The sequence below is a fragment of the Drosophila simulans genome, chromosome X (genome assembly GCF_016746395.2).
Source record: "Drosophila simulans strain w501 chromosome X, Prin_Dsim_3.1, whole genome shotgun sequence".
In the NCBI taxonomy this organism is placed as follows: Eukaryota; Metazoa; Arthropoda; class Insecta; order Diptera; family Drosophilidae; genus Drosophila; species Drosophila simulans.
This window is the reverse complement of record NC_052525.2, coordinates 12,856,443-12,870,735: the sequence shown is the minus strand read 5'-3', so window position 1 is coordinate 12,870,735 and position 14,293 is coordinate 12,856,443. Positions and strand designations below refer to the sequence as shown.

Here is a 14,293-nt window from a genome sequence, read left to right as displayed (position 1 = left end):
AAATAATACTTTAACTAAGTCCAAGTACCCTCATATATAACTTATATTATTAAATGGAATAACATGAATTTTCTAAGACCGATATTCCTATGAAATATCGATAGCCGCATATTTTATGGGCGCTTTACGGTACTGCACCTCGTTTACTTTTCAACACTGGACGGCGCGCCATCTTTTTTTCCTCACAAACACTTTTTTCTGCTCCTGCTTTGTGGGTGTGCTCTTTGGAAAACCAAGGAGAATTCACTTGGAATAGCATCAAAACAAACTGAAAAATTGACTTTGGACAAGTCCAGTGGTACACCGAATACCAAATATCCATTACAGAACCGGAGGAGCAGACACATACATATTCATACATAATGCCACGCTACCGCGAATGGGATTTGGCCTGCAAAGTTTACGTGGGCAATCTGGGATCCTCGGCCTCCAAATACGAGATTGAGAACGCCTTTAGCAAATACGGACCCTTGCGCAACGTCTGGGTGGCCCGCAATCCGCCCGGTTTCGCCTTCGTCGAGTTCGAGGATCGTCGCGACGCTGAGGATGCGACCCGTGGCCTCGACGGCACCCGCTGCTGTGGCACCCGCATCCGTGTCGAAATGTCATCGGGCCGTTCACGTGAGGGTCGCGGCGGTGGCGGAGGAGGCGGCGGCGGTGGAGGAGGTGGATCCGGTGGCGGTGGCCGCGGCGGTGGCAGTGGCGCCCGTGCTGGAGGCGGTGGAAGGGCTGGCGATGGCGGCGGTCGCTATAGGTGAGTACGGCACGAAAGCATTACATTTTGCATCCCAAGAAAAACCATATAAACTAACCAACCAACCACAGCACCCACTTACTACCACCTACCCCTCTCTTGAGATTATGAAATCATAATTTTTGCCATTATGTGCAAAAAAGTATGCAAAAATATATATATAAATAAACATATGTATATATTTATATAGCGTGTGTGTTTGTGTGTATGTATGCATGTGAAAAATCGATTCGCGTATACATACAAAAGCGGTGCCAACCAAAATACACACAGTCACACATTCGGTGGGACACCACTGTTAGCCATACAAGAACACACACAGTGGCGTCCGTGAAAAAGAACAGTCCTACCGCGCGCACACAGTGGCGTCCGTGGCCGACAGTCCTGGTTGCTTTTGCTACTTCAATCGATTCTTTTTAACTCGTATTTTGTTTTTAAGGGGAATCTTGTTTTAGTATCACATTTCATTGCTCATTATATGCACCCCGAGGTCCATAGTTTAAAGTTCAAAGAGTATAGCTTTAACTAGAGAAAACGTTTTGTTTGTTGTTTTTAGTAAAATTACAAAATACAAGAAAAATGAAAAGAAAATACAAGAAAACTTAGTAAAAACAAAGTAAATCGATCGCTTGGAGCCAGTTTTAATGTGGTCTCACAATCATTTTGCAGGATAAAGTCTTCTTCTTCTACTACAACAAGCACAACAAGAACTACTACAACAACAACATCAATAATAATAATAATAATAATGATAATTAAAAGAACAACAAAGAAAAAAGAAAAAACAACAGCTACTACTACTAGAACTTCTACTACTCCTCTTCCTTCAACAACAACAACCAAAAGAACAACAACAACAGCTACTACAAGAACAACTAGTACAACAGCAGATCCTGCTCCTCCTATTACACACATTTCACCAACAACAACAACAACTACAGCCACCACCACACCACCACCATGCAATAACAATTTGTTGTGCGGCCCTAACCAGAAATTCAACAAATTCGATATATTCCGCTGACCACAAAACCAAGAACCAGAACCAAACCGAACGACCGCAACACTACTACACCCCCTCCACCACCTGTTCAGCTCAACCCAGGCAAAAAAAAAAAAGAAAAACAGAAAAAATTAATCATCAGCAACGTTTTCGGCTCCGCAGCTTTAAGAATAATGCACCCAAAACCAGACCGACCACCACCCACAGTCACCTAACTACACATTCCACTATGGGGCACACGATCAGCTAAAAACTAAAGAAAAGAAAACTATTTAAATGTAACAAGAATAATCTTCGATCTATGCCTATTTTGAATAGGATTTAGCTGCTAAACGTTGGTCTTTTTTCTTTGTCTAATAACAGAATATTGCTTTGGAATAAAAATAGGATTTAGCAAACGAAGATGGTCGTATGTCCCACAGTGCATTCCACATTTCCACATCATTTATAGTCTGTTAGTTGGCAACATCTTCGGGCTACACAACAGACACTCAGAAAAACACACTCACACAAACTGCCATTAACCACACTAATCACCAAGAACCAGAGCGAACCGGTCGTCGGCGGCAACAGAGCAACTTCATCATGAATCCAACTCCAAAATGCATCTATTGCATATTTATATATATATACACACTCACCAGTCCAGCAACGCTTCAAAAAGTCAACTTCCTACGTCTCCAAGTTGTGCGGTTGTCTTCAGCCTGCTCCTACGTCCCCAACAAACCACCCACCACCTCATCATCCGTCATCTTTAGTGCAGCTACAGCATCAGCAACAAGCTACAGCTACAAAGACCAACTGCAACAACAGCTTCTACTTCTACTACTACTACTACTACTACTACAAGAACATCTGGCAGCCAGTCAGCAAATTGATCTCGAGGCTGAAAAGCCTTTTGCAGACCTTTTGTTGGTTCCACCACTCAGTAGTTGCACCTTTCCCTTGCAATCAAACCAAGATTGAGGCTGCTTCACGCTAATTCCTTCAATCGCAGCAAGTATGAAACCTTTGGCCGCCACCAACAACACTGTCCCTCGAACCGAAACGAAAACGTAACGTCTCTAACAAAATCCGTTTGTTATACTCGTAATTGTAATGATGGTTTTTTTTTAACCTTTTGTTCTTGCATCCTAACATCTACTGAGTTTATCTTGTTCGCGCTAACTGTCTGCTCTCTGTGTGTATATACAAGTATATTGTGTAAATGTGTTTATATGCATTGATCCGATCAGCTCGAACTCACAGTCAGACAGTTCACCAACCAAACGACCCCACCACCAATCGACCAAAGCACCAGCAGCATCAGCAGTTCAGGGCAGGGCAGAGTCTTCTTCAAGCTCGCAACTCCACAGCGCGGATGGTAGGAGCTGCACCGCCACCACCACCAAACCACAACCACCACCTGATCCTCTCTTGCTGCTAACTGATGCTTCCCCACCAACTGCTTCTTCATACGACCTACGTTCTTCGGCTGCTGCAACAGAATAGAATGATTCACCAATATATCCACCAACAACACACACCAAAAAAAAAAATAATAATTTAAAACACAACACAGCCACCCTAGTCACAGTCAATCAGCTCAGAATCAGCTCAGTATCGTATCAACAACAACAACAACAGCCCAAACTACAACAGTTCAACAAGAACCTACTACTACTACTACTATTACTACTACTACAATTCAACAACAACAGTCTTCTCAGTCTGCTCTGCTCATCAACCAACTAAGCAACCTACCAACAAACCAATCAGCCACCAATCCAACCAACCACCACCAATTACTTTATGTAAATGTCACACCAACGCTTTCGTTAATGGGGCCAAAAAATATATATATATATCAGCTATATCTCCACCACCTTCAAGCACCTTCAGCCACCAAAAAAAAAAAGAAAAAGACTGAAAAAATTACTGCCAGCTCTCAGCTCCGCTCAGCTCAAATTAAAGCTCCAATGTCAGCTCTCCGATCCGTATCCGATCCACCAGATCCGTCAGCCCAAGTTGTGTGTTGTTTGATCGAGACCACTCTTATCAACTTTACGTATCTTAAGGAATTGTTATCTAACTACACGACTAGTTAAGTTACTCATTGGTGCAAAATCTATTTAATTTGTATTTTCTCTTTCTCTCTCTTTCTTTCTCACCTCTCTCTTTCTGTGTCCTGTATGTGTGTGCCGGGCCCAATATGTTTTTCCCCAACGCTACCCATTTCATTGCAGATCCCGCTCACCCCGCCGCTCGAGGACACGCAGCCGCAGCTTTTCGAGGGATCGTCGCAGTCGCTCCGACTCCAGGGACCGCCATTAGATGAGGATAGTAGTGGGATGCAGCCCAAAATCTGGACTCCACAACACACACATATATATATATATATATATATAGAGATATATACATAAAGTAGTACAGCCCCAGAGTTGAGGACAAAAAGGATCTGTTTTGCCAGACGAGAAATGGCTCCACAGATTCCTTAAGTTTGACTCAATAAGTTCGACACCCCCCTCCCATATAATCCCCCCCCCCCCCACAGAGAAAAAAAACCAAAAAAAAAAAAAAGGTATCGAGCAACTTCACAAAAGACCACCACACAACCCAGCCATCTCCGATCCGAATGGATCGCTAGTATAGCCACAGTACAACTACGGTACACATTGGTTTTTAGGCCTTAAGACTTCGGTAGATTTTAATTCAGAAAGTAAAAAGAAAGTAATTAATGCCAGCGCAACTACAACAACAACACACACAATGAGTGAGGCATCCGATGAACAATGGATGTCAAAGGTAAATTCTATTCTATGTCCGCGAACCCAAAATTATTTATTTACTTGGTTTTTCTCCGAATCTGTCGCAACACAAAATATGTCAAGAGAAAAGTGAAAAAAGGTACTATATGCGATTGTTTGGCGTAAGTGCAAGTAGTTAATTAAGTCGTGAAATGAGAATCAATAAATTGAACATAATTTAAAACCGAAAATACACAATGGTTTCTTATTAATGGGAAATTCGGGATTTCAGCTTTCATTAAAAACAAATTACAAGCAATTATCCATTGCTGCCCAAACTGAAAATAACGCAGCGCTTGTTTAACAATAATAATTATTTATTTTCAAAGTTTCTTCTTTTCTATAACAATTAGTAATGACTTGAACGCACACACACATCATATGGTTTTCGTGATCGATTCGGGATATAAGCACATGCAGGGCTATATATATTTATTATATATATTTATATGTAGATAAATATACACAATGCAAATAACTCTCGTTTAGAACAATATCAGAATTTTCAATTATGCGCCGACTAAAAGTTGGTAAACTACTTTTGGTTCTAACAAAAATTATTGTCAAATCTCCGCCAGGAGTTTTCGTTCAATAAAGAATCAAAGACTACATGGTTTAGTGGGTTAATTGCTAACTGGAAACGTGATCGCGGCGATGAAACCTGCGCGGGTTGGGTTTACAAATCATAGGGCTTTAAAAATGTTTTTATATATTTCATATATATATGTATATATGCATATAAAGAAGAGCGTAGAAGCATTCAGCTATGACACAGTAACAAAGAGGAAAAAAAAACAATTAAGGTAATTTAAATTTTTAATCCTAAGCCGGAGGATTGACACTTAACACAGGGATCGAGAGGACGAGGAAGTGGGCAGCTGATCTACTTGTACTTCTTCATGAACTCGGCGTGGAACACGCGGAACTTCTCCATCATCAGTTTCAGCTTGTCCGTTTGCGGGAGGATCGTGCTGCGGAAATGCCACGTGCCGGGCTTCTGACCAAATCCACTGCCAGGAACAATGCAAATGCCTGTGAGAAATGAATGAACCATTAAATGAAAGTCTAACAAACGAGGTCAGCAAAGAAAACTCACCGCTCGTCTCGAGCAGCTCAAATGCGTAGAAGACATCGGGGGCCATGCCCTTGGCCTTGGCCGCCTCGATCGCCTTGGGCGGGATCTCGATCTGTGGGAAGACGTACATGGCGCCCTGCACGGGATTCACCTTGTAGCCCTCGAAGCTGTTCAGTGCCTTGTGGACGAGCTCGGCCCGTTCCTTCAGAGCGGCCAGGATGCCATCGCGCTCCTTCTTGTACAGATCGTAGGAGGGCTCTCCGGGCTGCGGTGGATTGACCAGGGCACTCACGGCCACCTGGCCAGCGGTGGTGCTGCAGAGCGCCGCCGTTATCGACTTGGTCAGCATGGCCTTGACCTTGGGATCGAGATTGAGGACCTCCATGTAGCCGCCGCGAATGCCGCACTCGCCCAGATAGCCCTTCGAGGTGGACAGGAAACTGACCATTTCCAGATTGCGATAGGGCTCGCCCATTTCGTAGGCCACCTTCTTGAACGACCAGAACTTAGAGTTCTTGTCGTAGACATTGTCCTGGTACACCTCATCGGCCAGCACCAGCACCTTGTTCTCGTGTGCGAACTTGATGATCTCCTCGATGTTCTCGCGGGTCAGCACCTGACCGGTGGGATTGCCCGGATTGATCACGACCAGGGCACGCGGATTGCAGACCTTCTTGGCCTCATCGTACGAGCGTTGCAGCTCCTTCCTGCCCAGGCTCCAGCCGGTCTCCTCCTCCAGGTAGTAGTCCACCTTGGTCATGCCGTATTCGGAGATGGTGGCCGAGTACAGTGGGTACTGCGGAATGGGCACCATGACACCTGGCGGCTTGCATCCCACCTCGGAGCTAAAAAAAGAGACGAATAGGTAAGTTTCAAACGTGTTTACCAAAAAAAGTGTTAAATACTACTACTGAGCAATAAACAATAATAATGTTTATCTTTCTAGCTACTACATAAGTTGTCAGCCCAAAAATGGCACAATTTGGGCCATATCTCTGGCAAATCTCTGGTTTTAACTGATAACTCTCGAAAGAAGAAGCGCCACATCATGGGCAATAAAAATGTTGCCCCAACACCTACTTGATCATGGAGAGAATGCTCTTGATGCCGGGAGAGGCGCCGGCGGTTAGGTAGATGTCCTGCCAATCGGAGGCGATGCCGCCATCCCTTTTCTCGATGTACTGGGCAACCTGGCGACGCACCACCTCCAGACCGGCGGAGTCGGTGTACGAGCCCACCGATTGACCCTGGCAGCCGTTCAAAATGGCACAGGCGCGCTTCTTGACGTCCTCGGGATACTCGGGCGAATCCAGCAGACGTGTTTCGAAGGTCAGCGCCATCAGCTGATAAGTAAATCATACAGTTAATGAAAGCATATATCATAAATTAAGGGGCCAAAACTCACCTGTCGCAGGAAGGTCAAGGGCTGCTGGCCCATCGCATGGCAATCTCCGATGTTGGCACGGATCACCTGGTCGAATGGCTTCTTGACACCCTGCAATCAAATTCAATCGGAACGGAATCGCAAATTAGCCATTGTTTGCTCGCTGGCCAAATGGAATTGTAATCGCACAGGCTGGCGGATCAAATGGGCATTTAATTTGATTTGTGGCTTTCGCCATGCAAATTACACTCAAGTGGTTTTGCCATACTGAATTGACGACCACCAGAGTACAGAGTAATCGATTTAGTATGAAATTCAATCAAATATTTATCAGTAACGAGCCATTGTGGGTTTAGCAAATGGTATTTTCTTTCAAATAGACGCCTGCTAGAAATAACCAACAACTGACCATCATTATAGTTACTTAAAGATGTGAACTAGTTTACATTCAGTACCACATCAAGATGTTTATAATGCAGCCCACTTTGGGGAATCCCAAATTAAAGTTTCTAACCCAATTAAAGTCATTCTAGCACCCACCAGGCAACTAGTAGTTAGTTTTCCGCACGAATGGAGGTCACAATAATCGGCTGAGCAACACACAATTTGCAGGGCACATGCTAGTTGCACTCGTTCATGGAAGACCCCATCTCGTCGTCTCGGGTTCCATTTAACCACGCTCAAATGGACAATTTACCACATAATGTCACGGCGGTTGGAGGAGCTGCGATGATATTGTGTTTTTTTTTTGAGAGGCGGAACAATGCAAATTGCGCCAAGTAAGCGAACTGCATCGCTGCCATTGACGTCACTCGGCATTCGATGTGTTTTGCCTGACAATGTAATAATTGGAAAATTAAGGAATTCACAGTCCAACACGACTGATGCAAAATCATCCAGAGTTCGAAATTGGTAACTACGACTATAATCAAGTTCTCACCCTGCAAACGTGTGCCACCTTATCGAATTCATTTAATTTTATTTTTTTTTTTTAATTTCAAAAATTACTGATAAAAGTGTTGCCGAGTCTGAACTGGCTTGTGTTTGTATTTCGTGTGGAAATATCTATAGAAATGGGTCCTCTATCGCATCGCAAATCGAACAGTGCAGTTGAAAAATACTATGCCAAAGTAGTTTGGAATATTTCAAAACCACAAAACCGCAGAAATAGTGTTAAGAAATCAATTAATAGCCCATTAAAACTCAGTTAGAAATTGCTAGTTAAGTTTTTAGCATCGTTTGGGAAATGGCTACTAATTAACTGAACAGCGCTGTTCGCACCTAAAGAATTGCTTCAGATTCTCCCGTTTATATATATATATATGTTTGTTCCTTTCCACCCTTCACTTCGCACTTGAAATCGCTGTAAACAAACTTTTTGTGCTAAGTGGCAATATAATTGATAACTACATATATAAGTATATATACTCGTGGAGGTAGGTAGGGTCATATAATCATATAGGCCCTGTAAAAAAGGCGTTAGCAACCCAGACTTTATCGCCAAAACGAATCGAAGGAAAGAAATAATAATATGTTGGCAAATGTTAATGTCAAAAGGAAGTCAAGGCAAACAGGGGGAAATGGGCATAATTAGGAATTAGAAATGATTATTATATGTTGACTAGGTACTGCTATTTGCCGATCAGCAATGTTAATAGTAGTATATCAGTGATAAGAATGCCTGCTGCTGACAGATGATGAGTTCTCTTTGGAGCATTGCCAAATCCGTATGGTGAATCTGTGGGCAAGTGGAGGAATTTGATAAAACGCAGAATGAACAACAGATGCAGTCGTGCGGATAAGGAAATCAATCGCAGCGGGAAAACTGGCGGGGGAAATCAACTGACTGGCTGGCTGTCAGCGGCATTAAAACGCACACACAGAATGTGAAAAGTCAGCGGAGCTCACAATGGAATTAACTTAATGTCTATACATATGTATATCTGCACATATTCTTTACATATTTGTGTACATATTTACATAAATATAGTATCGTTGCGGGGTCACAAAAGTTCGAAGAGAATTTTGCAAAGCAAATGAGGAAAAATAAATGGAAAGCAAAAGTGCAGAGAGAAAGCAATCGTGTGTACAACATGTTTTCCCAACAGCTTATGCGCATGTTCGGCCTTTGTTATGATTTTTCACTTTCCCAGTGATAAGAAAAGGTCCACGGAATCAGAATCACCGCCCACGCTCGCCCACAATTTCCGCACTTATGTAAGCCAAGTTGAAGGTCGTTCAGTGAACCCGCATCGCGTCGTTTGCTCTTCATCTAAATACTTTAATTGATCCAAGACCCAGAAGGTCCAAGAAGCACAATTTAGAATAATTACAAACATTAAATGGCAATTAAGAGCATGACTCGTTATGGAAAAACGACGGAGAAACTTGGTTTTTATTATTATTATTTTTTTTTTTGTTGAGAAAACCGGGTAAGCGGCATTTGGGCCAACTCCCTGTGGAAAAATCATTCACATGCCGAGCAGTACTTAAATTAATTAGTTTATTGACTTGTTGTTTGCTCTAACCCAAAAAGTGTAATTTCCCCCTAGCACAAAGTTCACTTATAAAGAAATATATTCCGTTTTAGATAAGTCTCGATATTTTTATAGCGGTCTGATTACAATTTCAGCTCTTATCTGAACTTTTGGATTACTTCTGATAGCTTTATTGTTGCCCAAAATGCTTGTGTTTAGTTGAAGTAAAAAAATTTCCGAGCTCTATTTTTAGCAACTTTCAAGTGGTTCAAATACTACTCTAAATTCTTGCTGTGTAATAAAAAAAAACAAACAATTGTTTTGATCAACTTTGTGCTCTTTGGTAAACATTTTTCGCTCAAAACTGAAATTAAACATATGGCATTTCAATTTCTTAAGCTTTTTATGCTCGTGGAATAAGTAATAAGTTTGGGAACTGGTTTTTTTTTTATTTGACAAGCTTATTGTGTTTGCAAAAATGTGTTTTTTCAAAACAAAACCTTATTATTGAACAAACAAAAGCTACAGTTTTCTATGTCTTTTTGTTGTTATTTTATACATTTGATAGATTTTGCAAAACTGTTTGGATTGCTAGCTCAATTGGTACTCCCCTGTTATGTTCTTATCACACTCGCATTCTTATCAAACCCAATGAATTCGTTTCGTGGGCGTATTTTCCAACAGGTGTCCTTGAGAAAGGGTGCCTACAATTGTCAGCCAAAGGTGAATGATTCAACGCTGCGTGGTCGCTCCATTCAAGCGCGAATAAAAAAGTGAAAAGGGCGGCAAAAAACAAACACAGACGCAGCTCACACTTGATACATACATACGTATGTACGTGCATGTGTATATAAGTGGATATACATAAAGACATAGCGTGCTTAGACATTAAAATGCGGGCTTTGAATTGCCATTAAATTGGATGAATCGAAGGAAGGGTAGGGTGTGTGTGTGTGTGTGTGTGTGCAAAACACTAGTTAATGGCGTCGCACTTTGGCGCTTTGTTTGCGCGATTACTTGTGGATCAATTTCCCACGCATTAACTAACACTCACCTTTTCCAGTTCCTTCTCGATTTCCCCGGCACGAATCACCAGAGGACCGCGAACCGCATATTCCATGGCAATAAAGTTGGGATTTATGTTATCCAGTGTGAGCGCTTTCGACGACGACGGCATTTTGTGGCTGGTTGAAAAGGAACTGAGAAAAAAAAAGAGGAAGGGGTGGATATTCACTTTAGCAATCAACAATCACTTCTTGTTCGATATTTAACGTTTCTATGTGTTTTAAAATATATATTTTTTTGTTATGTGGCTTTATCTGCGAACGAAACTAACCGGCGGACGTCTAACGGTTGAATGAAATCGCCGCTTGTTCCATGGCGCTGCGTCGTCGCTGCCGCCGTCGCTGTTGCCGTTGCCGTTGATTTCGCCGCACGTCGATTGGCATTGTTGCTGTTGTTGTGCAGGAACGACTTCCAGCGGCGAATAACGTACTGTTGCTGCTGGCGCTGCTGCTGCTGCAAAGCGGCCGAAACTGTGGCGGCAGCAGGTTTAATTAGCATTCGACTCATTATTTCTGCAAAGAGAAGGTAAGTAAAGTAAGTAAGTTAATTACTCAAAATAAAAACAAGACAAAAAAAGAGAGACAGACCGCGCTTAAATCGCAAGAAATTAGCACCACAAGAACAGCGGGAAGAAGAAGAATCTGCGAAATGAAGGGTGTGTGCGTGTATAAGAGTCCGGCTCACAATTATAAGAGCGGCGAATTGAAAGGCTCAGCTGTTATCACTGCACCGAAAGAAATTAGTTTCGATGCAAAAAATCACTTAAATAACTTTGTAGCTAGGAAGTCTCAAGCAATTATAGATATTTCGATGTGAAATATATATTATATTATAATAAGCGTTTCAAGTACCTAAATACATATTTTTCAGTGTGCATTTTTGTATCTTATCAAAGGCAAGGCGTGGTATCATTTACATTTTTAGAGCTTATCAATGTGATTGCTTGTGGTTCGATAATTTATTGCCCTTATGTTTATCAAGAAGCTGAAGTTTAAATATTTACGACCGTTGGAAACTTTGCAAATAAATTCGCCGCGCGGTGCATTTAGCCTAGGCTCAAACCCAAATGCAATCGCCGCAAGGCGCGCATTTCAAAACTGCATTCGAGCATTTCTTATCAGAGTTTCGGGCTTTGCACAAACAACTGCAAAGCTGGAAAATATATTTTATTTTAAGAGGAATATATATTTTTAGAAAATATAAAACGGTTACCAGCTGAAGAAAATGAATGGCCATAAAACCTAATCTCAAGAGCATTTATTGCTTTACCATTTACCGCAAGAAGAAAATTTAATTAAAAATGGGACCGTTTAGAATCTACTTGTGTGTGCTATATATTTGACTATATTTCTTATCTTGGTGGAACTTTTTTTTAGAGGCAGTTAACGGATTTGTGGGCCATTTATCCAGGCATTATGTATGTACATACATATATGTATGAATGATTTAATAGCTATATTTCTCCATTAAAACCAGTGGCATGGCATCCATTGGTAGGGGGCACTATCAGTTGAGCGTACTTTTGACTTTGAGCCAAATCAGCGCAGCTTATCAGTGACGTCCCATTCCCAGCTTACGATTCCCCGCCTTTCAATTAAATATATATACATATATATAGCATTTCTGATTTCTGCACTTTGAAACCCCAATTGCGTAATGCAAAAAATGAGCAAACGAACAAAGAATCTTTTAGAAACATGACAATGACCAGAGATCGACATTACCTCCAAAATACTATACTTTTCGCACTGAAAATTCAGCGTCAATCAGCCGCAGATTGTTTGCTTTCTTTTTAGCGACAGCGAATTTTTAGAAATTAAAAATGTACTAAATACCGGTCCCGAAAAATACACAAATGTATGCCGTTTTATATACGCACATATCTTTGGAATATATATTGGTTTATATATAGGTATATATTGTTTAGAAGAGACAAGCCGAAACTTGTTGGGAATAACTTTTTGGAAAACCGGTTGCGGTTTTGATGGCATTTATATAGAAGAAAGGGTAAAGCATAAGGGGAAAGGGGTAAGAATTTGGGAACTAGCGAGGTGAAGAAACATCCACACAGTGATCTCTGCTTAAATAAGACAAATTCAATACCATGGGATGGATTTAAGAGCTGTATCTACAGGTATGCATAGATAAAATACCATACTAACTAATAGAATTCTTATGGATTAACCATCTAAAGCAGCTGTATACTTTTGTACTTTTGCATATTTATATCAATTATCAAAAATATTTATTTTAAATATATTTTTTTTTTCACATGCTAGCCTAACAAATTTTAAAATTTTTTGGAGAAAACTTTTGGTAGTCACTGTTTATCTGCGATATATTCAGCGTATCGCTTTTGTTTGTGATTGTTTTGACAACAAAACTGGCTTATGCAACGAACTGTTTAAAAAATCAGAATCAGAAAATTATGTGAACAGGCTGCACTTTGCACTCCATAGCCCCCGCTCCCCCCGCACTATCACCCCCCGCATGGGGCGGATTATCAGACATCCCAACTGGATAAGATAGTAACGATAAGGAATCCAATTAGAACACGGCCATTCGGATTCACTAAAATCACAACTTTTTTGCCAAACGCCAGTAAATTATATTAAATTATATTGTAACTCGATTGACACGTACAAAAAAAAAGAAGCAGAAATAACGGGTAAAGGGGGTGTTTTGATGTGCTAATTGGTTTGCTAAACAGCTGTTGACGCCGCACAAATTGAGCACAAAAAAAGAAGAAAAAAAAACAATAACACGGCACGCAATTCAATTAGGGAAACACGCAGAACGATAAACAAAATCAGGGTACTACTGTGTATTAGATTTTTTTGGGCGCACAAATCACTTTCACTGTCACTTCCTCGCTGCTCCCAATTAGAATTTCTCGGCCACAGTGTTTATATATATATATGCACATGCATATATGTACGTATGTATATATACATATATACGTAGGCAGTTCAAGAGCAAAAAATCGATTTTTCGCTGCACTTTTTAGTCGTTTCACCTTGATGGGCGCAAGTGGGCGTGGCGATTATCTAACGGCGTTTGTTGTGATCCCAAGAACTTGCATAAACTTATTAATAAACGCGATATGTCTGTATATAAAATACCTAATAAAAACGTGTGTGCTCGTCTGTGTGTGTGTGCGTACGTGTGTGTGCGAAACTGTGCGGCGTGCGAGCTCCAATCAGAATCGTATCAGAAATTCAAAGCTCTTTGGCCGCTAGACGCAATTAAGGAACTGACAACAAGAACTGAAACCGCACCGAGATGGAAAATGAAGTGCTGGCAGTATTTACCGACTATATGTTTTTCTTGCGGGCAAGCGTCACGATGAAGCGGGCAGCGATTAAGTTTTAAAAATATCACGTCTGCAGCCCTGGCAGCCAAACTTTCGATAGACGGCGATAGATCGATAGATCAGCGATTGCACCAACACTGGAAAGCTCAGAACATTTAAAAAAACAAGCTAAAGTGTTTCAAAAATAGCGCTTTTTGAATAGAGATTAATTGCAATCTTAATTAACTTTCGTTGATTTCTATTAATTTTGAACTTACTTCTGTTTTTAAACATCTTTGCGCTTGTTTCTTGTGTAAAACTTTAAATTCACATAAACAATTTGGCTGGCTTTGTGCGCATCTTTATATATCACTGGAATTGATTGTTGTAGGAGTGTCCCATTGAATAAATTTTGTGTCGATTCCTGGCCCGGAAATGTATGAACAAACTATGCCCT

At 41.2% G+C, this 14,293-nt stretch overlaps 2 protein-coding genes across 5 annotated transcripts; one reads left to right on the top strand and one right to left on the bottom strand.

The window, feature by feature from the left end:
• The first annotated feature begins 158 nt into the window (after positions 1-158).
• On the top strand, positions 159-4,734 carry LOC27208762 (RNA-binding protein 1). Of its 2 annotated transcripts, none has more exons than XM_039297886.2 (2): positions 159-754; positions 1,424-2,025. In XM_039297886.2, exons 1-2 carry the CDS (start codon positions 363-365, stop codon positions 1,776-1,778), a joined length of 747 nt encoding a protein of 248 aa, XP_039153820.1. In that variant the 5' UTR covers positions 159-362; the 3' UTR covers positions 1,779-2,025. The 2 variants fall into 2 exon arrangements, with proteins under 2 accessions (XP_039153820.1, XP_039153821.1); XM_039297887.2 differs by lacking the exon at positions 1,424-2,025 and adding an exon at positions 3,983-4,734 and having other exon boundaries at positions 160-754.
• A 104-nt stretch (positions 4,735-4,838) lies between these two features.
• LOC6725857 (alanine aminotransferase 1) lies at positions 4,839-14,268 on the bottom strand. Of its 3 annotated transcripts, none has more exons than XM_039297882.2 (7): positions 14,115-14,268; positions 10,816-11,056; positions 10,534-10,678; positions 7,024-7,113; positions 6,699-6,961; positions 5,640-6,463; positions 4,839-5,575 (listed from the first exon to the last, which is right to left on the bottom strand). In XM_039297882.2, exons 1-7 carry the CDS (start codon positions 14,128-14,130, stop codon positions 5,427-5,429), a joined length of 1,728 nt encoding a protein of 575 aa, XP_039153816.1. In that variant the 5' UTR covers positions 14,131-14,268; the 3' UTR covers positions 4,839-5,426. The 3 variants fall into 3 exon arrangements, with proteins under 3 accessions (XP_039153816.1, XP_039153819.1, XP_039153817.1); XM_039297885.2 differs by lacking the exon at positions 14,115-14,268 and adding an exon at positions 13,856-13,966; XM_039297883.2 differs by lacking the exon at positions 14,115-14,268 and adding an exon at positions 13,561-13,795.
• Positions 14,269-14,293: the final 25 nt, after the last annotated feature.